This window comes from Taeniopygia guttata, chromosome 2, assembly GCF_048771995.1.
Source record: "Taeniopygia guttata chromosome 2, bTaeGut7.mat, whole genome shotgun sequence".
Taxonomy (NCBI): Eukaryota; Metazoa; Chordata; class Aves; order Passeriformes; family Estrildidae; genus Taeniopygia; species Taeniopygia guttata.
The window spans coordinates 50,500,056-50,527,706 of NC_133026.1; the positions used below are offsets into that span (position 1 = coordinate 50,500,056).

Here is a 27,651-nt window from a genome sequence, read left to right on the forward strand (position 1 = left end):
AGAGGAATCATAAGTCTCTGAAGTCTCATAGTTCATTCATAAAGAAAGTGAACTTCAGTGGATACAACTGTTCTGCACATTCACCACAAATCTGCTCTTGCCTTCCTAATCCTAATTTATCTGAACACACCATGCAGGCTATCTCAGCAGGCAATCTGCACATCCTCAGCTACCTACTTTCCCAGTCAGCTGTCAAACATCTGCCCCTCATCTTTACTCCCAGATTCTTTATCACTAGCTTTAGTTTCTAAATGCCTGCTCTTCCCCATTTCTTCTTCACTTAAGTAGTTCAGCTCCCTATATTATCTTCTCTACTAGTCTGTTTTCCTCCTGTATCTGCTCTAGATTTGATGTCCTGAATGCCTCTCTTTTCTCAGCTAAATTCGAGTTTCTGTCTGTCCCTTTTGCCTTTAAGCAAAAGTTTTCATACCTCGGCACACTTCATGGTGTATCTGAGCAGTGTTGAGATCACCTGAAAGTTCTAGTACACTCAAGGGGAATCAAATGGTCACAGAAAGAGTTACTATTACTCATCTTTGTTAATTAATTCTACTTATTCTTTATGTTTTAGAATACTTTTTTGATATTTACTTTATCATAGGATATTTTAAACTGGAATAAATATGTTCCCCATTTGACTATCCCCATGAGGCACTAAACTTAGCTTCCCGTTCTGCAAGTATGGAGTTCATAACTCATGTGATTTTGGGGAATATACACAAGAAGAAATGTTCGTAGGACTTTTTTAATTCTCCATAAAAGATAATGTAAGGAAAGTTAGATGAGTTCATAACTATTTTACATTTCTGGTAAATACTTAATCCAGTTAAACTTAAGTAATTGCTCCTGTTTTTAAAGGTCCCCATTAATAAAAGCTCCAAGATAATGAAGTTAAAAAAATACATAAGGTGTACAGTAAGCAATTAGTACATTGACTCCTTTAAAAAACAGAGAAAAAAATGTCTTTCAAAAAATCACCTGACATTTCTAGTTAACATTATTTCTTCCTATCTGTAATAACACAGTTTTTAAGGACTCCACATTAAAGGATTACCAGAGCAAATAACTGGAGCAGAAATTAATTAGGTGTTTTGTTTTAATAAAATATGCTACTCAAAGAGTCTCCTATTTACCTGCCTAAACACCATTAAAAGAAAAAAGTCTGTCAAAAAGAAAGATAACAGCAAATGAAAAAAGTGAGAAAGACAGAATGTTCTGAAAGAAAACAATGGCAAATTTCTAAGCACTGATGACAGTTGCATCCAGGAGAGAATTGTCTTTCTTTTAACATCAGAGTGGGACTAAAAGGATGCTTCAATTCCTGAACTTAAAAGAAACCAAACAGCAAAAGTAACAAGATTGAGACAGAGTATTTAATATAGCTAGAAATTACAGGACTGAAACCCCTCACTACTATTACATGAGCAAGTTTTACTCAAAAGAGAATGAAGAAAGCCCAATATAATAAAGTGAATTCAGAGGGCTTAAATAGAGAGTGAAGTCTGTGTGGACATTGCACAGTGAGAGACTTACTCAAGACTATTCACAAGCTTCTTAACTCCAGAAGCTATATGGCAAGTTAGCGACATTATGGGAATGCCATTTTCACAACACAAACAATTTGCACTTTAAACTTACAGGGTGTCTGTTAGTGAATTTCCTCTCTATTCTTTGTGAATATCTGCTACTCTCACTCCATCCCTGGCAGAACAAAGCACTCAGTAGCAGCCATAATTTTGCATTCAGTGTTCTTTATCAGCACATCACCTTTCTCATATAATACAAACACTGAAAAATACAAGCAACCGACCAAATGTCTTTCAAAAACTCAAGATGAAAAAAACTTTAATTTAGTCCTTCTCCTGCTCTAGCTTCTGTACAGAATAAAATTTATAGCAATGAGAGGATGTGAAAAATAACCTAAATAATATGGACTTTCACTTGGCAAAGTGTGTACATTTACAGAAAGGAAAACGCGCTTTTGTTCAGCCTTGTGCTATGACAGGAACCAATGCCCCCATCAACATTTGGTGCACTTCTCTCAGTAAAACTAAAGACAAGCATGAGCAGAAATTGAAGGCAATGTATGGCAATGAAAATTTACAATTTTCTACTCAGCACATTGGTAGGCTCCAAAAGGAGCCTGAAATAGGAAGAAATGTAATAAGGAACAAAGAAGAGACGCATATCTGTAATATAGATATTTTTTCACCAATCGCAGTGGAGAATGAAAAAGCAAACACAAAAAAAGAAACAGAGAAAACATTCTGGAGCTGGTTAAAATGGGAGAATTCTTTCCATGAAATTATCCTCATGATTTCCACATACAATTTATTGAGCAGGCAGCTCAAGTAGATGGATGGATATTTAAGAAAAGATGCATAGTGATCATTTGAAATGACAACCACATTTAATATTATCAAGAATTACCTGAAAAACCATTTGCCACAGTCACCTTTTGCATCTGGCTGTCTAATGGTGCCTTTAATGAAAGAGACAAGCATAACTTTACTAATTACTTAGAGATATTGAAATCCGTCATGTCAATAACTTCTTAGCACACATTTTCTTGGACCCTCAGCTTTTTTCCTATAAAGTGGAAAAAATTAGAATTAGGCAGCTTTCAAAGTTATGAAATATGAGGTCATATTGTGACAAAGTATACTACTCAAGAATGAGCGCAATTTTAATTAAAAATCCAGCTCATTTGGAAGAGCAACTTTCTATCATTAGAAATTGGAGATTTCAGCGAGCAGAGGTTTGGTTAGTTGAGTTGGAAAACATTAATCAAGACATTTATTAGTTTAAACCATAAAATAAATGTTCCTGGTTTTGTACCATCATTCCTCCCATTGGAACATGAGAAACAAAGTTCATGTTTTTGTTTCTCCTCTCAAATATCCTCCATATGTAACTCTGAAAATCTTCTAGGGTTCTATTACTGCTTTTCAGTAGAGGAAAAGCCAATTCAACAAACACCTTTTGGCAATTTTACTTGGACCTTGCTCTTAGATATCAGATAACATATACTCGTTAAATCAGAGCACCAGAGAATAGGTGAGTCTGGAAGGGACCTCTGGAGATACTCAGCTTGTTCAAAGCAGGATAAGTTGAAACATGTTACTCAGGGCTGTGTCCACTCATGTGTTGAAGACCTCCAAGATTAGAGAATCCGAAACCTCCTTGAGCATCCTGTGCCAATGTTTGAGCCCACATAATATAAACAGTTTTCCTTGTATTTAAACAGTTTTCCCTGCATTTTAGTTTGCACTTACTTGGCCCTTCACTGAGAACAGTCTGTCTCTGCCTTCTTTGTACCCTCCCATCAGGAATTTATATACACTGACAAGATCCCCCTTTGCAGATTCAGGGTGAGCAGTCTTGTCTCTCTCACATGTCCCTTATCTGAAACATGCTCCAGCTCTTAATTACTACAGCAGCCCTTTGCTGAGCTGGCTCCATGAGTGGCCAGTACTGGACGCATCATTTCAGATGCAGCAACATCAGTGCTGTGTAGAGAGTAAAGACCTCCACCTTTGCCCTGATGGTAGAGCTCTTTCTACTGCATCCATGAATACCATTTGCCTATTTTGCTGCAAGGACACATTGTTCAGCTTGTCCACCAGGATTTACTAGGGTTTTGTGCAAAGCTGCTTTCCAGCTATTGATCGCCCAACATGGTGCATGAGATTAGTCCTCTGCAGGTGCAGGACTTGGAATTTTCCTTTGTTGAACGTCATCAGGTTCCTGTTGGATCATTTCTATATCCAGTCAAGCACAAAAATCTGGTGTATTAGCCACGCCTCCCAGTCTTGTGTTGCTGTGTATGCATTGTGTCCCATCATTAACGAGGCTGTTAAAAAGAATTGGACCCAGTACAAACACCTGGGAAATATCAACTAACACTCAAGGAATGTCACATGCTTTTGTATGTATTGATAGTCTAGATAATTTGCTTACAATATTCAGATGCTCAAAACACCTAAGTCACCGAAAAAGTTCTAGAAAATATGCACAGAAATAATCCAGCAAGAATACTACTGAAGAGAAACAAGGAGAAATATTTTATCCAGTTCTATAAAAAGCTTGGTTTATCACCATTATTATATAAATAGGGACAAAAGCATTATTTATTGACAGTAATATCTTTTGTTTCTGTCATGCATATTAGTATGTACTATTCCAAAGGCATTAGTGATGACCTCTTTTTCTCTATTTAAAGAGCAGTTGTTCAAGGATAAGTCTGCCAATTCTAGGTAACTTATTTCTGAATCATAGTCAGAAGTCAGAGCTGTGCTAGGGGACAAATGTCTTTGCAATTGCCAACCTCAATTACGTAGTAGCTGCTGAAGTCTTTCTATGCATTTTTTCTTATACTTTCACATCTTATGAAACTACATTCCTCATTCAATCAGGTTTATTTACTACATACAATGGGTGTTCCCAAAACGCTGAGGAGATGTTTATCCTTCAGTGAGTTCTGTGACATTCGACCTTCACCCTTGACTCACAAAACAAGTTTCTGCATGTTCACAAGCATCCACTGCAGCTGGTTCCATTCAAAAGATCCAAGCACAGACCATAATATAAACACATAAGTTTTCCCAGGTAGTTATCCATCTTTACAGAAGTATGAACCCTCCTCAACACACACACACTTTTCTATGGTTGTTGGGTCACGTTACTGGCTAAATATTTTTTGTTGCTCGAGGGACTTGACATTTTTTCTTTACAATCTTTTGGGAAAAACAAAGTTTAGCTTTTCAAATTTTAAGAATGCTGAGAAATTCTGTTCTATTACCAAAGACATCTTCTTTTGAAATTCTGAAGCGGGCAACAATGACAGCAATTATACATTTTATTTTACAATGCTAGCTTTATGCCTCACTATCTTCTTTCAGTAAAATGACAGGTTTGATTGTTTGAAAAGTCTTTAAATGCTTTATGATTAATGCTGATTCTGAATACTAATGCACATCTGAGAGCATCAAACAAAAACGATAGGTGAAAACTAGTAGTTTTCCTTCTCAGGTATAGCAAGATTTTATTATAGTAGCAGATAAAAGGATTTAGGAAATTTACATTAAAATAAGACTACATACTAATCAAAACAGATTGTAATATTATTTCAAATAATTTAGCTTTTACTATCTGATTTCTAAAATGTTATTTCTTGAGAAATTCTCATAGCAAAAAATATACCTTTCTAAAAGTAACAAGAATTGATACAGCTTTTGCTGGCATTTCCTTTTATTTTTTATTTAAATGCAACTCCACAAAAGCACTAGACCACAAAAGCTAATTTAATGATAAAAATGTTTTTCAGTGAGCCTCAGATTATTACAGAAAATAGATTTTTCAACTTCCTTAGAATCCTTTTTCTTTATAAAATGAGGCAATCTTACAGACTGCTGTCCCTCAAATATGCTGTGTACGTGTAGTCTTCAGTTAGACCAGGGAGTTCATCACCTTAGACAAGGCTCTCCATTGGTTTCATACAATGTATTATTATTCATGTTCCTGACCTCATCTGTCAGTATTAACCATTATCACCTTTCACACTCATTGTGAGAGCAAAAGATCTAGCCAAAAATTCATGAGTACTAAGTACAGCACTAGTGTGTTAAATAATGTACAGATGCCCAAAGCCAGAAACCCATTTCCTAAGCTGAAGGTTGGTACTCAAAGTTATTAATATGAAACAAGAAAATATCCTTTGCCTGAAAAGTGTAATGTGGATTGGCACATATGCATTTTCTGACTCTAAAGAAGGTAAAAATGAGAGTGACCAGCATGGTCACATACATGAGATTTTTCCCATTTCTCAAAAGGACCACTGTGGACCTTTTAAAAACCTCTTGACATGAAGCAATGATACTAAAACAAAACCAAACCCTCAGCGTTACTCAGTATTTTTTTTCTAGCACATGAAGATAGATTGAGTAATGAAGAAAAAAGAAAATAAATTTAAAAAGTGGAGAGAGAGAGGTGGAAAACCAAGGGAAGAGAGAGAAAGCTGAAAAGTTCAAAAATCTACATCTGCAGAAAAAATCAATTTCTAAAACTGAAAGCAATAAATGGCTATTAATACTCCAGTGAGAAGTAGCTAGAGAAGTATGCATTTATGCAGAATGGATGGAGTGATTTAGTGGTGGGCCAGTGTCTTTTGTCAACTTTCCCTGCATAAATTCTCAAGCAGAAATACAAGTTTTTTAAGACCAATCTGAAATTTATTTTAACTTTGTAGCCGAAACCAACTTCTGGATTGAAGTGACACAGAACAAATACTAAAAGTTACTTAATTGAACACTCTCAGCTATGAAGAAGACAGACAGTGAAAAGAAATTTAGTGTAAAGTTTTATATGACACCAATCAGATTTTCAAGTGCTTATCAAAACAGGCCCCAAATACAGAAGGAGTATCATCAATCCTAAATCTAAGCCTATCACTGCAGACAGACTCATTTCTCTGTATTCACTGAAGTCACTTATAGAGAGTTAGCCACTAAGTACAAGTTCTTATAAACTCACAATTAAAAAAAAAGAAAAGTGTAAGGAACCATCAGTCTGGGGTTTTTTTAGAGATGGGAGATTAAAGGGTCTGCATAAGGACACAGAGGGATTGTCAACATATTAAAAATATGGGCATGAATACGAAGAAGGTTACAGACAACCAAAAGTTGCCAAAATGAAACTACCCTAAAACTTGTGTAAAAGTCTAAAATTGTGCATATCAGTGCTGTTTTCAACAGAATTAAAAAAAATGAGGAAAGGATCAGATTTTAAGCATAGTTAGAAGGAAACTCAAAATTGAAATTAATGCAATTAATATTATATTGAGAAAACATATGGTGTCCTATGTAATAGAAGGTAATTCCCATATTAAAATCAGGAAATCAATTCAAAAGCATTTATTAAGCATAGCTAGAAAGAAGAAAAACAATGCACATAAGGTCAATATAAGTTAAGGCCAAAATTTTAAATCCAAATTAACTAAAACCACCTTCAAGTCAATCACAGCCATAAGCCTTAAACACTGAAATATAGCAGTCAGACATCTCACAGCTGTGATCACAATTAGGTATTTTTCCCTGCCATTATTTTGGATATACATTTTCGGTATTGAACTCAGCTTTTAGGAAAACAATCAATTGTTTCTGTCCTTCATCCTACTCTTCCTCTATCCTCAAAGTCATCCTACCAGATTGTAAAGACTGCAATGAGTGTGGACAGGTAAGCATGTGTAATCAACTCTGACTCTGCAGTTGCAGAATGGGACCAAGAAATGTGAACTTTTTATACCAGGAGCTTTAGCTTTGATTTTACTCATTTTTCACAGCACCTGAATCATTGCTGTAATGGCAGGTTAACTACCCGTGCTTCTTTTCAAATGGAGAATTCAGTGACATTGCATGCCAGTGTCTTCACACTTCAACAGTGCGTTTACGGCATCAATCAAAGCTTCTAATTAACCCTCAAAACAAAGGTGACACATGAAGCAAGGGCTATTCATGTTATTGCTCTTTGTGTTCCTATACATTTTTCCCCTTACAATTTAGCTGTGATCATTTTGTCTCCATTTGGTAACCTGAAGTCAGCAGCTTAAGAAATAGACTTTGCACTCTTTGTGCCATCTTATAAAAAACTTCTGTCTCTGACAGAGTCCTGCTACAAAATTTCCTCTCTAGCCTCAAACACACTGCAAAGCTTGACATGTCCCAGAATAAAGAAAGGCATAGGACAGGGTGCACAGTGCACAGCTCAGCACAGTGCTAAGTAGCATACAATAAACCCTTGGAAATCCTAATACCTCAGCCAGGAAGTGACAACGGCGGTGCAGTGTGGCTGAAGAGGTATCAATCAAGAGCTGCTTAACAAAGCAGATTCTCTGAATCTTGGCTGAAATGGATTTCCCATCCCAAATAACTACACAGTAAGCACATCTCTTTTCAGCAGCTAACTGTATTTGAGTAAATAAAGCAGAAGATTTGTCCCATTTCTTACTATGTCTAATAATGACTCAAAAGGTAATTAAGAGAAAAATAAAGAAAAACGTATGTTGTGAAGAAGAAGTAGCAGATAGCACTAATCACCTTTCACGGACAAGAAGCATCTTCTACAATGGCATGAAACCACAGTTTCGAGTGAAAGGAATCACTAGGTGTGTTAAAAACTTCTCACTTTTTTATTACCACAAATTAAGATCAGTGAATGGCTATCACAAATTATTTACAATCATGCTGGCCTGAAATTTTGATTTTCTGAAAAACAAAACTATACAGAAAGGCAATTATGGACTCCACTGTATCATGAAAGAAAAGGAATAACCCAAATTAAGATCCTCTTATGCAAAAAGTTGAGTTTTTTTCTCATTCATGTTCAACATTTTTTTTTAACTTTCCAAGTAATTGTGAGTTTGAAAAAAAAGAAGGAAAAGTAGAATGCCAAAAGACAGCCTGCCACATTATGAATAACTAATTTCCAAAGACTTTAACATTACAAGTGCAATAAACAAGTGAATTTACTTTTATTTTTTCTTGACAGCAGAAAAAACAAGTACTAGTGTAAATATTTAGATATAAAAGATTCTCTATTGATTAAGCACCCCAGTTTTATTAATCTTTTTACTCCCTGTCTGTTATTATGCTTTGTATATAATACTACTGTTTTTTTACTCCATTAATACATTCATTACTTTCATAAGTGAGCACAACAATGGCTTAAAATATAAAAACTTTCTTAAACATTTTTTAAGCATGTTCATACCAAAAGCTGCTTTTTAACATTCTCTTCTACAGTAATATCTCAAGAGTGCTTTTATGAAATGATAAATGTCAGTTTCAGGTATCATGAAATTGAACAGTACCTTTTGGACTACATTTAATTTTTAAACAAAATCTCACAGTCCTAAATGTGCTGAAAACTAAAGATTTAATGCTTGCAAGATATTAGATAGCTCTCCTTTTCCTTTGTCAACTAGATCCAGAGGTGTGGAAAAAGATAAAGGCCATATCGAAATCATCATGCAGAGGTATCTACACCAGTGACATATATGTCAGTCCAGAAATGGAAACATCAGGAAGCATAGACATGGCAGGCTAGCTCATGGAAAACCAAGACTTAGCAGAAAAGGTTCACTGACACACAAGTGCACCTTTTCAGATCCCAGGTGATTAGCAGTGCTCTGTACAAACTTGTAATGATCAGCATGAGTTATTTGCAGCATCTTTACTGAAAAAATATCTTCTTCAGTGTCTACACTTAATTTCCCTTTTGCGCAGTATTTTTCTCAGCAGAATATTCTATTCAGCTAGAATCTCAGTCAATCAATACCTCTTTTTCTTTTCTTGGTCACCAGATAAATTAGTTTTAATGCAGCTTGCTTGTCAAACTGCAGAAGCATAATCACATACTATTAGGCACACACGTCTAATTTCAGAAACTCATTCATGTATTCTCTATTCTCCCATGCATGTTGCATGACACAAATTTGTCAATGAAAGTGTTCATGTGCTTTATCTTGAAAAAGAAGTTAAATCCCTTATTTTAAAAGTATTATCCCTTCTTTTCAGTAAATACTTTCCTTCACTGATGCTTCTTTCTCACTGTGTTTTTTATTTATGTATGTAAAGGTATGTGCTTTAAATAATGAGTAGTCATGTCACATCTTAGCAAATCCTTTCAGGTAAGTGTGATCAAAAGAGGTTCTCAAGAGTTACTGTTTCAGAAATTCAGACAATTTGTCTGATTTTACTTTCCACCTTTTTTCTTCTCTAATAACTTCCTATTGTTAACTTAGTGAAAACATTTGAACTAATCCCTCAGATCCAACTTAGAATACCCTGATTGCATGTTACTGTGCAAGTGAGCTTCTTGCCATTAACAGCAGAACCTGAACTTTTACTGAATATAAATTATTATATAGTTGGCATGAAACAGAATGGCACAATTTACTCTTCAGCCATGCTATCACAAACTCTACAGCAGTTGGAATGGTAAAATATAATTAAAATCAAATGTATGTATCAGAAGAACAGCCTTTTCAACCTAACCCAAGACTAACAAATTAAAGGGGTAACAGCCCCTACTGAATACCATGAACACAAAAATATGCTTTGGTTCGTCTGACTGAGACATCAGCATACATGAGCAGAGAGTACAGCAGGGACTGTGGGAGTGCTGCACACTGGCTGGTTTTGCCTGGCAGTCAGAGACGCTGCCAGTAGCGCTGCGGGCTCCTGGCGAGTGTAAAACGCGTTATTTGATCAGGTAGCGCGTCCATCACTGCCCGGCCATCGGCAGCAGGCTGGCCACTTCTGCCATGGCCAATCACTCAGGGAAAGTACCAGTGCTGCCTGGCTGAGCGAGCAGGGCACGCTGCGCCTCTGCGCTCGCTCCAACCCGTACATCGGGCGCACTCTGATCAGGGACAATTAGAATCAAGCTGAAGGCTTGTTTCACTTTTCTCTGCAGTATAGTGATGTTATGCAGAATCAACCGCCCAGAAGTTGGCTGTAATTTTTAACAGTTCCTTCTGATAGCTTTCCCAATTTGCCTTTTCAAGCCAATTTTCTCCATGTCTCAAAATCTTTGGCCTTGATTTAGGCCAAAAATGGCATAAATTATTTATAATTTATCTCAAATTTATATTATGTGACACAGAAGTTCCTGAGCCAGCACATTCTTATTTCTCTCTTGGCCATATTGGATGAATTTTTTTTATTTTTCCTTCGACACCAACATTTGAAAAGGTTTAAGCCCTGTCTACATTTACATGCAGACATTTTGATAGTGGGACTCTGTGCTGGTCTAAGACCTATCAAAAAATCTGATTCTAAAACATGTTTAGAAAAACTAATTGATCTTCTCTTCTAATATTATGCAAAAACTTAGGGCTAAACACACCATAAAATGAAATTAATTTATTTGAGAAAGTAGCTCAATATTTATTTATGTCTATTTCAGAGACAAGCATACACCTCCTAGTTTAAAAATCATGTAGAGGTTAAAGATTAAGTCTACCAATATACCCATGGATGAGACCTGTCACTTAGAAAAGTTGGACTTTCTTTTATTGTTTAGGCCATTAATTTAATAGACTAATTTTTACAGATCCATAGATTATCAAGCCTTTGCATAATACAGGACTAATTACTGGAAATGTAAATTTAAATTATTATAACCAAGAAAGAATAATGACAGTTAAAGATAGTTCCACAATTACCCATATTTGAGTATCTGACTTAATATGTCCTATATTATTTCCACAAAATTGAGTAACACCAAATTTAAAAAGAAAATTTATTTTAAACACAACTATAACAAAATACTTTTTCATGTAGACTATTAGAAGTTAATTTATAATATGGACTTAATGAAGAATTAATTTCTTTTAAAGTCATTTTACAAACTTATTTTTCATGTTTAGACACCATACATTAGGAAGAAAAAGGCATTCCAAGGGAAAAAGAAAACTGATTTTATTTCATACCCTGAAAAAAAATCTTACAACTCCTAAATATTCTAACAACTAATTAAGAAAGGAAGCCTTTCTTGGAAGTAATGAGAATTGTGCCAGAGAAATAAGATACTGCTATCCACAGCCTCACAGTTTCCTTATGCAAACGTGAAGAGCCACTGTTATTTCTAAACCTCGACAGTGTGGAAGATTTGCCTAATGTTCTAATAAGGAAAGTGTTCATGCTGTGGAATTACAGCAGCTCACATCTCCTATTAAAGCATGGAAGTCATTAATAACACTTAAAAAAGAAGGTTAAGAAGGTTTCTAAAAAATATTTTGAAATGCAGTCACTTATTACAATATTACAAGGCAAATAAAATTGGTAAAAAAGCAAAAGCTTTTTTCTGGCCATACTCATTATGGGCGTGAAATGTTTCTACTATATTTTTACATTATGAATTTAGAATAAATATCATCTAAAGAGCAATACTCACTGGAACCCCTAACAGGTACTTTGAATTTTAGCTTTCAACTCTCTGAACAATGGGTGAGCTTAGAGATAGCCACAGCAAACAGCAAACATCTTGGGGAATTACAGTCATAATGTCTTGCAAACTGAAGTCTTTCATCTGGAAACAGTTTTAAGGTCCTAACATCATCCTCTAGAAGGCATTAAAACCATTGGTATACAATTTTATTACCACAGTTTTTACCAAGTATCTACTACAATTTCTCAAATAATAAATTGTCATTGTCTATATATGCTATAAGTAACACAATATCAAACTCATTACAGTCAGCATACTGAGTCAGCATGCAGGGGTAATACATGCCTTCATTAGTTTCCCAAGGGAGTAATTAAGGGCTTGCAAAAGTTATTTGTTTCCAATGAAACTCATAATCCAGTAAATTTATAAATTCACACATTAACAAATAGAATAATTAATTCCAAAAATGAACTTGACCACCTTTAGGTTTAGGGAGTAAAAGATATTAGGGACTCTAAAATATTCTCAGATTTGATGAATGCATCCTTGCATCTTGACACTTCCTTTGAAATCTTATCTATTCCTTCTAGTACAAAATTTTATCATTTACTTCACCCCAAGTATCTGAAAAAATGGTAGTATAAATATCTTTCTGCAGAAAATAAACTCTTCTTGCTCGATATTTTTTATAATACAGTGTCCCCTGATCAGCATCAGCATTTTCTGCTAATGTAATGATAAAGAGTATACAAAATATGAGTATCCTTGTATATGACAGACTCCAACTTGCCATCTTAAAGAGCTTTTCATAAGAAAACCCTCATCTAGCAAAGCAACTAGTCATTCATCTTGCCAATCACAGTGTCACTTCTGAATAAATCAGACTTAACATTTTCATTATCACACTCCCACTATGTTTTCCTCAAGGCTAGGAAGTTATTAAATGGTATCAACATTTTCACCCATGCTTTGACTAAAATAATTCAACTGACTTCCATCAAAATGGGAGTAAATTTCATGTTCAAGTGTTTAAATTGAATCTTTGCTGTTACAACATTGAACAACTTTTATTCTTATGCATCCAATTCATGAACCTGTTTGTTGCATTTTTTGTCACATCACTAGCTAGAGTAACTGCATCTAGAGTGTGCTAACACTTCAATGCCTCTTTCAGGAGGGAGGCTTAAGCTCCTAATACAAAAAAACCCAACATATTTATTTTTAAAAAAAAAAAAAAAGAGATAGCATTAAACAGAGTGGATTTTTTTGTTTGAATTTAGAATATTTATCATGTATTGCATTACTTTCTACAAAAAGACTTCCTCTAAATTAAAAATTAAAAATTGTGGCTTAATGGAAGATAACCTTATCACTCATGAAGACCATGCAAGCTTCATTATGGATTCCAATATGACATCCAATGTGCAATCCCTGTGGATAGAGATTTATTGCTCCTAAGCTTTAAGATGCATATGGTCCAAAGTTCTTCACCCACGTCTCCTCTTCATATCAAGGATCTTATGCTGTTTGCACAGCAAATGGCCAGACAGTAGGAATGCACTGCATAATTTGGAAAATTCTACAGCCACACAGTCTTCACAACATTTGCATTAACTCTGTTAATGGGATAATCAAAAACTAGCTCAGTAAATTATATTTCCTAGCCACATTTACTATTTTTTACTGTGAAGCCTTCACCATGAAACAGATTTCACTTTATTAGTATGCTTTGAACAGTAAGCAAGCAAATGAATTATTTAAACTCGACTGCAAAATGATTGTAAATTTCTCTTTCATCTGCGAAGCTTTCAAACATGAGGTAGAAACACCATCAGATTTAGGCAACCTTATTATTCCAAACTGTATTCTTGGGAACAAATCTGTCTTTAGAAAAAGATTACATTTACATGTAAAATCAATTAATTCAGCAAGTAAGATCTATTACATGTTCTCTTTTAAAATAGCTGCATATTATTGGATTAATTTTGTTATTCACTGGTATCTGTAGAACATCCGATGCCTGCAGTTCTGAAATGCTAGCCCTATTTTCAGGACAGTTTTCCCTAGGCAAATATGAAGCCTTTATATAAAACTTTTACTTAATTATTTGCCATATAGGCAGTAGTATTATGGAGCTTAAAAACCTCTAATAAAAAATTATTCTAGCCTGTGCCTAAAATTGAGGATGTTACAGTAACCATTTCAAATGCAAGAAGAAAGCAAACCCTGAAAAGTTGATAATCCTTTTCCATATAATGAGAAACAGGAACCAGAAGAGGAAGCATTCAGACCATTCCCATGGTAGTCTCTGACTGCAGATATTAACTGACAGAGATTTCAGAGTGTGAGGAAACCCACACTAAGGGATCAGAATGGAAGAGGATTCCTGCCATTTTCTTACTGTTTTGCTTTGGTGAAGTAATCAAAACATCTGCTGGGAATCCAGTGACTACTCCTGTGTAAAGTTCCTATTAAATCAAAGGACCAAGAGTTCACTTAAATACAATATTTAGACTTTTAAAAGATCTAACAGTAGGTACACACTCTAAAAAAAATGAAGGATCAAGGAAAGTGAATAAAATCTCTTCTACAGGATCTACATAAAATTTAAATGCTGTAGAGCTTTTAGACAAGAAATTATAATTTCAGAATAGAGCAACCCTAATCCTAAAGAGCCTAAAGAGTCACTGTCAGTACATGCCATATATTCATTGTGATCATGTGCATGTGTAGTTGTATTTTACCTCTTTTGTCTTAGCAAGCCTTGCAGGGTTAGCACTCATCAATGAATTAGAGGTAGGCCTACTTTATATTTAAAAAATAAAGACAAAAAGAATATCATCAGGTTGTCAAAATACTCTATCATCCATTCATGTTATCTGAAAAAAAATAAAAGATTATTTATTCTATTTGTCTGGAAGATATTAGCAAGCATATTTTTTTCTAAAACTGGTCATGTAAAATGCTATTCCTATTATGCAAAATGGAAATGGTACCTCTGATGGATGCCTGATGCCAATAGTTGCATGGCCTGTATTAAAGAATAAAGTTGAAAGATTGGCTATGTGGTTCAGACCAAAAATCAACAGATATAGCCCCATACCCTGCCCCTGGCAACAAATTGAAGCTGAAAGTTATGGAAAAATGAAAAAAGGTGGACAAAATGCATTTTTTCTTATCCATAGGTTTTAGCAGTAAGCAGTTTAAAAACTCTTCTGCAAAACTGAGAAACTATTTCACCAAATTCTTGGTTGTTGTATGTGTTGTTCAGCAGAATACTGATGAGTGAGAAAACCAGATTTTTCATTCAGAATTATAAATATTTTGTTTAGCTTTATGACATAAAATTTGGGTCTTTTTGGGGCCAATTATTGTAAATATGTAAAGGAAATGTAAAAATAGACAATTTAGGAGAGTAACCAGGAAAAAAAGCATTGAAAAAAATATTTACTGTCTGAACAGGCATTGAAAAAGCATGCTTCATTTCTACTTGTTTGCAAATTTAAGTGCTGGAACAGTAGCTAGGAGAATATCTATCAAAAATGTATATATCAAAATTCTTTCCTTCAGCTTGGGCTTTGTGATTGCTGTACGTCATTCATATCGCAGCCTAATTTTATAATTAGTCCTTGTAAGACACAGGTTCTTACATGATCTCAGGTGTAGCACAGACATAAACATTAACAATTCTATCTGTCCCAAATAACATTTCTTATCAGCAATTACTTTTCAGGGCCTGTAGCCAATGGAGAAGAAGAAATGTGAAGGCAGGCAGACAGCTCATAAGTGTGTGTCTGATATGTGTGGTTTTTAATGCTAAAACTCAAATACATGCTTATTTTGGAAGCCCATATTTATAATATCCTTCAGATTTATCTAGCAGCCTGCCCTTGGGAAGTTGTTACTGTTGTCAGAAGATGGCAGAAAATAGCACCGTTAGAGAAGAAAGCAGAGATTATTTCCAAAGGTTATGTTATACAAAATATGCCTTGCTCATGAGCGGATAAAGGAAGGACAAGGCTTGACAACTGACTATCCCCACTAGGACAGATTGCAAAAGAGTATGTTCTGCAATATTTTAAGAGAGACAGCACCCTCAACCACTAAGGGATAGTTTCTTTCATACCTGTATCATCTGCTTTAATTTCCCAGACTGGGTTTTATTACGGACGCCTTCTGTCACTGCAGTGGATCACTGCCAGCCTAAACCATTGATCTTGCAGTCAGTGTCTGACTCCTGCTGCAATGCAACTGTTCAAGTTTCTCTCCTTCAGTTTTTCTTCCAGGCTGAACAAAACAGGCCATGCTGGAAGTAAGCCATACTATTTGAGATGTAGAGATGCACATCTGTAGTTCCAATTTTTTTCCTAGACAAACTTATTATAACAAAGTTTAAAGTATTAAATCTAATACAATAGACTGGGAATGTCACTCTGGCATGGTGTTGTGTAATTTATCAGACTACTTAGAATGGAGAGCTACTGTATTTCAATATCCTATTTTTTCCAGGAGAGGTGGGGGATTCTGAAAAAGTAAAATTAAACAGTTCAATACAGCTCATGATTAAAAAAAAAAAAAACAAAAAATTCATATATTTCCATATACAGACTTCAAGCCCATAAAGACTGATAAACCCTTAATTCTTAAGGTTAGAAACTGCAAATTGCCTTGTTGGTATAGAAAAAAGCACATGTGTAAGGGGAATTTTAGCCTCCCACTTCTGGATAGCTTAGACTGACCTAACTAATTTAATGCTGTAGTCTTCACAGAGAAAATCTCTTACAAGTCTGGAAGGATTCATGAATATATGTAAACATTTGACAGTGGCTCCAAGACTGCTTTCTCTCTGATTGATTTTTTTTTAAGGGACTCCACAAACATTAACAAGAGGGAATATTTCTTTGCAATTACCCTTCCACTACACTCACACCACTTTTTCCATTCTGGTCATCTTTTTGTCTGAGTCTTTCAGTAAAACTTCGAATATTTACAACTATTCCACTTTCAACCACTGCCTAGTTATTTTTCTATAAATTTATAGTTTAGAAATTCTCATGGTTTGAGGGTGAAGTGCACTCCAAGATGACCACAGACAGCTTCAGTGAGGATGTAAAACTCATTGTTTCCTCATTTGTTCCATAGGCTACTTCCACTCATCTCAACTGTTTTGCCCTCTCCCTTTCTGTTCCTGCAGTTCTCTTCCACCACCTCTGTCAGCCTGGCACATCCTATAATCCTGGAAGTGATGGAGGTACCCAGTGAAAGAGAGAAATCTGCAGTTAACAACCTTTAAAGAGAACATGACGCAGAGGATGCGGGAAGAGGTAAGAAAAAAAGTTACAATCTTTCAATTAATTGTTTAAAGGACATTATTCCTGTTTCTTAGGTTTGAATCTTCAGTGAGCAATGGTATTGTTCAGTCTTGTTTCTCTTGAGCTTTCTTTCTTTCTTTCTTTTGTTATCTCCTTTCTATTATTATTATTGTTGTTGTCATTTTTCTTGTTATCATTATTGTAATTGTTATTATAATTATTATCATATTTGTTTAAGTCATTAAAGTGACCTTACCTCAATACACTAGCTTTACCTTTAACTGACTCCTCTTTATCCTGCAGGGTGGGCATGGGTGTGTGAGCAGCTGTATAGTACTGATTTGTCAGCAGGTTTTAAACCATGACTGACCTCTTAATAGCCGTTACATAAATTTAAGAAGTAGTATCATCAACTACCAACATTAAAAGTCTAAGATAGTCATTGAAAATCCCTGATTTCCTAATTCCTAGAGGCCCAAATAAACTTTGCTATTGGACAGGTTCCGCTTTCCTCTTGAGATTAGCTGATTACATATTGTGCACTGTCAAAAATGAATAGCTCATTGGGAAAAATATATCCATCGCAATAATGGCAGTAAACATAGAAAAACCAAATTCTTGCATGGACCACATATTGATCTCTTTTGTAATTACATTCATGATAATTATTTTATTTACAGGATTAAGTAAAGATGACAGAATCTGTACTTCATTGCCTCAGAGTATGACAATAACCCAGACCATGACATGATGTCTTGGAGTCATATTTCATGCATCATTCTGCAACATAAATTACTGCTATTGGAATTTATCACAAAAGAAGTGTACATTTTAATTGCATCCACTCTGTGTAATATATGAATTAATAATGGTGCTACTAAAGAGAGGAAATGGTGAATCTGTTCCAAAGTCATTTGGGTATATTTTAAAATTCTACCCAGTAACTGTAACAACACTCAAAAAGCTCTGATCTAATTTCAGTAATGAAATTGCATTGACAGAATTTTTGCCCAGTGCTTATCAGTCAGGTAACAAACAAGATTAATGCTTTTTAAATATTTATGAGGCAGGAAGAAAAAAAGAGCTGTTCTCAAAGAGAATGGATCACTTCTTTAAAGGAACGGACTGTTCCTTGATTTCAGCAAGAGAAATTTGACAAGGCTGACAAGAGAGGAAAGCATGTGGGCAGGAAATCTTGATTCACAGCTCTGTCAATTCATTCTCAGCAACCTTGCTATGTGGCTGAATAAGTGACAGTTTGGGATGTTTTAAATAAACACCCCCATTGACTGTTGAAAACTATTTTTCTCCACTGCAGTGAAATCATTAAAACTCCCATGAAGAAGCTGTCATATTTTCCCACCTGTTATCAGAAAGAGCAAAAAGTCAAGCTCTAACAAGTCTTGAGGCTGATGTAATTTTTTTTATTAATTTTTTTTTTCACAACACTTAACACAGGCTGGAGTGTTAGGGGATGGCACAGTAACAAAGTAATGGGCACCCACCACTGTGTTGTCACTGTCCTGCACTTCTGGTGCACTCTAGTTAAACAAGACAAGAAACAGCAGAGAATATGGATGCTTATGTCTCAGAAAAATTCTATTAATTGAGGTAATGACAGACTGTGTTGACTGCTCGTAATTTTTTGCAGCATGGAATTCACATGAAAAGAATGAATCAAGGGAAAGAAAAAAATCCACTTTACCACTACAAATCCAAATAAGCTAACAGACTGTAACTAACTTCATACCTTAAGAGTTTCCACATATAAGCAGAAGTAGTTTAAATCAAACTGGTAGCCTTCAGCCACAAGGAAACCCTTCCATTTGATAAACTCATGGAAATAAAAAAACCCAAACAAAACAATCTCAAATGCCTCTCCTCTTTCCCCTGCCCAATTATGCCCAAACCCAAATTTCTTCCTCTTCCCAGATATTATAATTGAAGTTTCTTGATTCAAAACTGCTTTCAATATAATCCAAGAAATCAATAATATGGTATTTTAGTTTATTCAATCTGATTATGAAATATCCTTGATGCTAAATTTTTAGTGATCAAGAGAAAAAAAAATGAAAAGCAAAACTAAAAATTCCACACATTATTGGCTTGGTTTGGTTTTAGAAGGAATGAAAGGTGTTGGAGATTGTCAGATGGGAAGAGTTGATATTTCACATATTCCAGCCAGTATTACCAGCACCAGAGTGAATTCACTACCCAAAGAGGTCAATAATGAGTTTTATTTTCTTGGGCAGGTGCATGTACATACATTAGACACTTCAGACACATCTGTACTTCAGATAGGAAGATGAATGATGTTGAGAAACTACCTGAAAGGTTTCTTCATATTGCCATGAAGAAATGGATGAATTGCATAAATTTGGATAGGTGTCAGCATGAGGTTCATCGACTCAGATCCTTATGAGTGCTTGGGAGGTTTACTGGCCTCATTCTGATCTCTTTCATCTCTGCTGTTCAGTACATTTAAAAATAATTTAAATATTTGAACTTAAGTTCTTTAAATACATGTCCAATTTGACATGCCGGCTTTAAAAGAAATTAGGAGAAATTTGCATTAAAGCACAGCAGCAAAACTTATGACTTTTGTACTTTGCACTGTTTTTTTTCTTCTCTCCTCAATTTCCCTGCACCTTCACTAGCCAAATTTTGTCAGTGTTTTCAAAACTCTTTGAGTCAAGCTCAGCGATAACAACAAAGCTAGGTAATGTTTATTTTGGCAGAGGTAACTGTACCAGAGCAAATTTAAACACTCCTAACTTAACAGAATTCCTCTTGCCAATGCTGAGGATAGCAGCTTCATTATTATCCCACCTATTCTGAGCATCACCCTGTCATTGTACAAACGCTCTACACAACTGGGAAGGAGCAGAATCAAACAGGGCAATCTACATTTCTGCATTTCATGGAAAGAGAGATTTTACTAAGCTAAATAAATAAATAAATGAGGCACCTTTGCAGAGTAGCACTACTAGTTTATCCTCCACTTCTACTTGTATCTATCCTCCAATCTATTTTTTCCTTACTCATAAGCAATATAAACCATTGTTTTCTTTAATATTTCTGTGTTTTGAAAAGTTAAATCTACTTGATTAGGAAGTGCAAATGGTTACAGATGAGAGTTCATGTTTCTATTCCATGCCTGTCGTGCAGTGTTGCAGACATGCACACAAATCTATTCCCTGGATAAAATGGTGCTGGTATGAGACTGGGTTTTGATAACTCTGTGATCAAAACTTTCAGTCTCATGTGACATAATCTCCTCTTCTTCATTTCACTCAAAACTTCTAGCTGATTTGGCTCTCATGGATATCAGGATAGAGAATTCTATTTTTCTCATATTCTCTTCCTTGCAAGGATATGCTTAACTTGAAAATAAACTGCAGAAGTAGCTTTCTGAATTTAGGCTCAACATCTGATAAAAAAATACAACTGTCTTCCTGCTCTGTTTTCCCTGACAAATGAATAGACAATATCATAAGAATTTTTCAAACAATAAAGAGGAAGTTTAGATTCTTGGCTTTCTCTGCTCTTTTCTAGGAGATATAAGCAATTAGTGCAAAAGCTGGAAATGCATACAAGCAGGCTATTGATTAAACAGCTCTGATGGTCTTACAATTAATACTATCTTTTTGAACTAGTCCATATGACTTCATTTGGATTTACTGTTAGTAAGCTATCATGCCAGAATTCAGACTTCTTGATATAGAAAACTGACTTAATCAATGTAGAATAAAAATATTCAAACATAGCGGTGCACTAAGAAAAATTTAGGAAAGCAGCATTTTCTGTTGCTTGGAAACATCGCCTAAAAAAAATTAGATGTGTTTAATTCATACAACGTGGTATGTATTTCAGAAATTTTTCTAGGTGTTATATCCTGAACTCAAGAGTTTCAACTCCAGTAACAGCTCTAGAGATGAAGTAAATGTGACTTGACTGATAAATGTGACTTGACTGACTTGACAGTATGGTAAAAGATAGCAACACCCTCTCTTATAATTACAGCGAAGAAGTAAGAAATAGTTTTTCTAAAAGCATTCATTCCATTGACTATCAGTTCTGCAACTGTTAAGTGCACATATACAGTAAAAAGTATAATACATACATTACATATATATATATACACGCTTATAAAGTGATTAATATACACTTAATATAAGTGTATATTAAACATTTTAGTGAATTACTTTGGACTTAAATGGAATAACCAGTGTAATGTGAATGAATTAAAATAAAAGGGTAAATGCTCCCAGAGAGAGAACTAAACAGCTTAATTCTGTGCAAGATTTTCCAGATTAAGTTCTTCTGCCAGTCATATGTCCAGCATTTCTGGCTGTCTTAGCTCTGACTCTCCCTCTTGAATTTGATCCCTCTCTGAATGGCTGCTGCACACTTCTTTGTCTCTTACAATGCAGACACAGGAATTTCTCCCTCTTGAATACAACTCCCTTTGTGGTTCTTTCACTTATCAACCAAAATTTCTTTGGTAGACTGGAATGTAATTCTACTATTCAGGGAAAAAAATGCAATGGCACACCAGGGACCAAGCAGCTTTTTAGTTTTTAGACCAAATATTAGTTGTTAAAGGTACTTGCAAGAAAAAGAAACATGCAATTAAATAAATAAATAAATAAATAAGTGAATAAACAGTTTTTAACAGTCTTGAAATGGGGATCCTGACCTATGTAAATTCTCTATTGACTTGTCATAACCTCTGCTGCCTGTAGAGTTTTCACTGCTCTCTCAACTGTCTAATCACATAATTTCCTTAAATTCTTCTTGTACAAACATCTCAGTATTTATTATTTACTTCTAATCCATGTTTTAGTCAGGAAAAAGCTCTGTAGGGCTCTAAATAAAGAAGTGAAAAAGCTAATACCTTCTCTTACAATACAACTGCTATTATCCACTTTGGCCCCTCTCCATCTCTTCTCTGTTGTGTCCCAAGACCCACTATAATACAATGAAACAATTAAAACAAAACTAAGTGAAAAAATCTAGGACTGAATAATCCCATTGATCACAATTAAACCTGTGTTCTTCAAAATCTGGTTTTAATACCTCTGTATGTTTCGGTTTACTTCAACGTAAAGCAAGGATGATTAACAGAGCATACAATCTTCTTGGATATGAGACAAAACTCACGAATTATGCTAGTTTGGTTTTAGATGTTGTGGAAAAAAGAATCAACTGTCTAACCCATGTAAAAGAATAAAGTTGATTTTGATTCAGCTGCACTGTCTTAGGCAATTTATGAAAGAAATTATTTCCAAGCTTCCTATTGTGACTGCATCTAAGTATTTGAGCAAGCCTGATAAACAGTGTCAGGGTGACTCTTCACCTTCTTTCTTCAGCTGAAAAATGCTGGTAGGAAGTGATGTTGTCTGACAATTCCTTTTTCATCACTAAGCAGGAAAAGTGCCTATAAATTGCCTTTCAGAACACGTGTGGGTGGCAGAAGTGTTGCTTATCCCATTCCGGCTTTTTCTCTCATTCAGTTGTCATCTTGGATAGCAGGTAAAACATATAAATATACAAATAAATTAGGTCTTTGGTGACCTGACAGCCTTGCAAAAGACAATAAAAGACAAGACCACAATAAAAGGTCCAGAAAATTAGTGAAATAAAAGCTATATTTTGCTTCTCTTAAGTTTCATTAAAATGCTCCATTAGCATTTAAAAGGGAACACAAAAAGTTAGATTAAAGGGTCAAACTGACTTAGAAATTCAATTAATCTTCACTTTCAATTGACTGCAATTCCTAAATTTTCTAATTTCCAATACTGTAACTTATTTGCTGTGTTAAGAAGTAACAAAATTTTGAATTAATTTGGTTACTGATAAATAATCGATGCAGACTGAAAATTAATTTTAGTAAATTTTTAATCTCATAACTGCCTTTTCTGTGAGCATGTGTCTCATGCATGTAGTGTGTCATGCAGAACTCAGTCGTCTCTGAAAACTGTTATTACTAATATATACTATTCCAAATAATTTCCATATTTAAAAGTTGATTTGTTTTAAAAAAAATCTGGGGTAAACGACGGTCTCATATCCTTTTCCCATACTTATGTTTTTTCCAGTACTTCTTCATGTCACCTGACAAAGATCAGTGTCAAGCTTCATCATCTATGAAGTTTCTGGCACCATGCATATGCTACATTGTTCTCAGTGGAGTTGCCTTCTATAGCTCTATAAAACAAATTGCAGACTTGAAACTGTCAGAAGATATCACAAAGAAAGCAATCAGTTTCACAAATATTTAGCTCAGTGAAGTTTTTTTCACTCTTAGAATTCAGGGAGGGAAAAGTGAAGCAATTATTACAGTGGAGCTGTTACAGAGCATTTACAACGTTTATGAAACACCCACAGCGAGTTTCACCTGAAGAGCTCTAAAGCATTAAAAATGTTGATACTGTATTTATCAATGTACCTCTTAGGTGATGCATGTTGTCCCACATATAGAGCAAAGGAACAAGGAAAGATAACTCTTCCGAGAATGCTCAATACTAGAGCTATACAACGACAGTAGGGAGTATGTTTGGGGAAAGCATAGCAGCAAATAAGAAATTATAAGGGCTTGGTAAATCTGTGTGAATGAACTTGCAGATTAACTATGCTCCAGGACATGGTACTTGTATTGCATTTGAAGTCAAACACATAAAAAGATCACACAAAGTAAAAGATGAAAAATGAAAAATACACAAAATACAGAACTATGTAAAATTTCAGCAGGGTCAAAGTGAATATAGCAATAGCTCTTTTGATACCTGTTTTGTGATCTACTTCTGGACAACTCTGTCACTTGACAAGGAAGTAAAATCATGATATATGTAAAAGAATCATGTTATATGTTAAACTTCACATGTTTAAGTGAGGAAACACATGAAATCTCCCTGAATAAGCCTTCTCTTTGGATGTCACTGTCTGAATATTTTCATTCATTAAATGCATTTTAATAACATAAGCATTCCCACAGACTATAATAGTCATCTTCTAAGCTAAAACACCAATATTAGCAGGCTATTAGGGTTAAAGCCTTACATATCATTCCACAGGGAAAAAAGAAATAATGATCACAGAGAATAAATTAAGCCAGTAGTAAGAGGTATGGAATGAGCAGGCAATTGAAAAGAATTAAGAACTACAACAGCAAGGGTAACACAACTTTTTTCTATAAAACAATGAGATATTTATGTAAAGGATAGCCTCTAACAATTATTAGATAAAATGTTAATATCATGTGTTACCCATAAAGCAGTCTAAGACAAAAGGATATTTTCTTGTTTTAACACTGACAAATCATTTTGAATGGATGTTTTAGTCATTGTTAACTTACCAGTATTTTATTTCTATAGAATGTTTCTATAGAATGCAGTGTAATCAAAAATCTCAATTAGATATTCTATTAATAAGATGTTCAGTAGAACTTACTAAGGGGCAATTCCATGTAGGACATTACAGAGGTGATAATAGATCTCTTAACTCAGTTTGTGTATAGATATTCAGTGCAAGGAAATTTCATTTTTCCTGAACTCATAATCAAAAATATCTTGTACATTTCCAGTTTCACTAAATGAATATATCAACATTGTATACTCATAAATAGATATCAGTCCTAATTTTCTAAGTGTCAGTGAGGTACGATTCTAAAAAGCCAGATCAGAAAAATCGCTTTGTTGCAAAAGAGAAGAGGACCTTCCAAAATTTAGACAATGTCACATTCTCAGACAGGTTATCAAAATTCTGTGGATGAATCACCAGGAAGTTTTTCCATCTCAGAAAGTGCAATGTGCTGCACAGCAGGTGCAGTGCCCTCTCCCTGTCCTTTTTGCTGCTGTTTCACGGTAACTGGCAAACAAGTGCAGAAGTAGCAGAGCCACCGATATCTGGATATAAATTTGATTCTAATCAATCGTTACCACCTTTAGCGTCAGCTAGGTGCATATCAGTTTGTCTACACTGATTCACAAATTTATGACAAAAAACCACAGAACTCATTGGAAGTAGAAATGTTAATCAATTGACAAAAATATTTTCCTTCCAAAACTTAAAACAATTCCTTATCTGCATAAAAACTTCCAATGCAAATGAAATCTGTGAAATGCTTATTTTGTCCAAAGAGGAAAAGATAAAAAAAAAAATTAAAATACAATTAAAAAAATTGGAAAGACCTGGCATACTACTTCTAAAAATATATTTGAATTTTTGGTTGTTTTAAAAATGCAAAATTATTGTTTCATGACAGCATGCAGGGGCAGCAGGAATTCTGATCACTCAGCATGAGAACAACCTATTGTCAGCTTTTAAATTTCTCACTGAAAAGAACTGCTGCAGGAAAACCTAAAGTGTGATAAGCAGTCACCAGGAGAGAGGTCCCTAAGGTTCTTCTGCTCTCCTGAGTTACTTTGGCTTTCTTCTTTTCCTGATGGCTAGCATGATGACCATGCTGGAAGTACTCTGCACCACGTTTCCTCAAAAAAGTCTTGGTTACTGAACTGATTTATGACATTCAGTCTAAGTGCTGCCCGAAAGGTAACAGCAAAAATGAGAGCAATTGCAAGACAGGGTTGTTGCTGCTTTCAGAATAGGATGCAGGTTTCTCAAAGGCTGCAACAGCTTTTTATCATCTTGTCAAATAGACAACTTGGTAGCAAAACTGATAATGTGATGCCAGATGTTTCTTCACAGTACCACAGATACAGAAGGAACTAACTGCAGCAAGGAAAAATAAATCCAAATTGGATGATTTCTACTCAGACTTCCTACTTTGGTTGTTTTGGAAGTTTTAGACTCTTCAGCAATATCAGAACAAGAAAATATTGCATAGAACAGACAGGGAAATCCTCATGGTCAATGAATCATTATTCTACTTAAGAAAGGTGACTTGCTAGTCTGAAGACAATGATATGCTCGCATTCCTTACAGGAGGGATATTTCAAGACCTTCCAGGAATTCATGTGGAGGTGTTGGTGTTAAACATTGGGTTGTTAGCCAAAGTCTGCAGGAGGTGCCTTTGTTGGAATTCATTCAGATCAGGTTTTCAGACACAGAATACAACAGAGTTTTAGTTGGAAAAGGATGGGAGCAGCCAAAAATCATAGCTGCTTTCAGTAATTCCCTACTTGAGAGGAAGTGTTGATGCCATTTCATTTATATCAGTCATAACAGTTTGTATCACTTTGAAGGTGTAGGGAACATCCTAGACCATCCACCGATTTTTCTACGTGCTCTGAGAAAGGTTCCTTCTCACCTTCCTGCCATTTAACCAAATTTCTGTTTCCTTTTTATTTCAAGAAGGTTCAGAATTAAATCTTCAGAAGAACAACATATCTTCCGTTTGATTCTCCTGGATTTAAAACAATTTACAAAAACTGTGGATTTTATCTATTTTTCTATTTGTAACCATGTATTTAAGAAATAGTTTTAGTGATATATTTCATCTGCAAATACATGAAAATACATAAAAAAATGCTTTCCAAATTATTTCGACTACAGTAAAAGAAGCTTTGATATTTAAAATCCAGAAAAAGACCATTTGATGATTTCCTAGGCAGCTGGAATAAATTATTTGAAGCACTGTATTGTCATGCTATAAAGCTAGAAATTATGTAAATTAAGATTTCAAGAAGAGAAGGTTGAGGATTGATTGAATTTGATGCAAATTTTTTGCTCTATGCAAATATCTATATGTGCAGAAATAGGGGAGCCTAGGAAAACCATTTCCTGGAGACCAATCCTCACAGTACACAACACAAAAACAGCATTAATCTCCATTCTGCAGACTCATCTATTTACACTGAAAGCCTGAGTGCGTGAGGGGATAAGCACCTTACCAGAACATGTTTTCAGTTCCAAACATGTCTAAAGAGTTATAGGACTACAAATACATGTGTTTAAGAGAGGGATTTGATTACTCTGTGAGGAATATACACAAAATAATGAAGAGATACAAATTATATGAGGGAGATAGTGTACTTCCCATTTTAAACAGAACACAGCAATGCAAGAAGCCGAGTTATTTGATTATGTCAGGGTAGTCTCAAGTCTGTTTTCTCATCTATAGAGGAGTGTAAGATTAAATTACACCAAGTGCTTCTAACATCTCAGATGAAAAGCAGAGTGCAGAATATCATTAAAGATACCTATTCATGACTTGAGATTTACAAAAAGATTGTCCTATTATTTTTCTTATTATACTAACAGCTTTTAGAACATATAATTGCATTGCTCCATGTGAATCTGATTATGTGTAGGAGTAGCACACCTAAAATATACTGCAGGCCTATTTTTGAGGTACTTATTACATACTCACTCAGGGTAAATAAGTTTCTCTGTGAAAAAAGACTGCAGCTAAGTTTGGGTTTCCACA

At 34.9% G+C, this 27,651-nt stretch overlaps 1 protein-coding gene across 2 annotated transcripts in view; it reads right to left on the reverse strand.

Moving 5' to 3' along the window:
- Positions 1-27,651, reverse strand: part of CNTNAP2 (contactin associated protein 2) — a 1,027,622-nt gene that overhangs the window by 833,928 nt on the left and 166,043 nt on the right. Inside the window, exon 1 of one of the 2 annotated variants that reach the window (XM_072924024.1) lies at positions 2,431-2,479. Coding sequence (XP_072780125.1) covers positions 2,431-2,464 — 34 coding nt within the window. The 5' untranslated portion in view covers positions 2,465-2,479. 2 annotated transcript variants of the gene reach the window in all.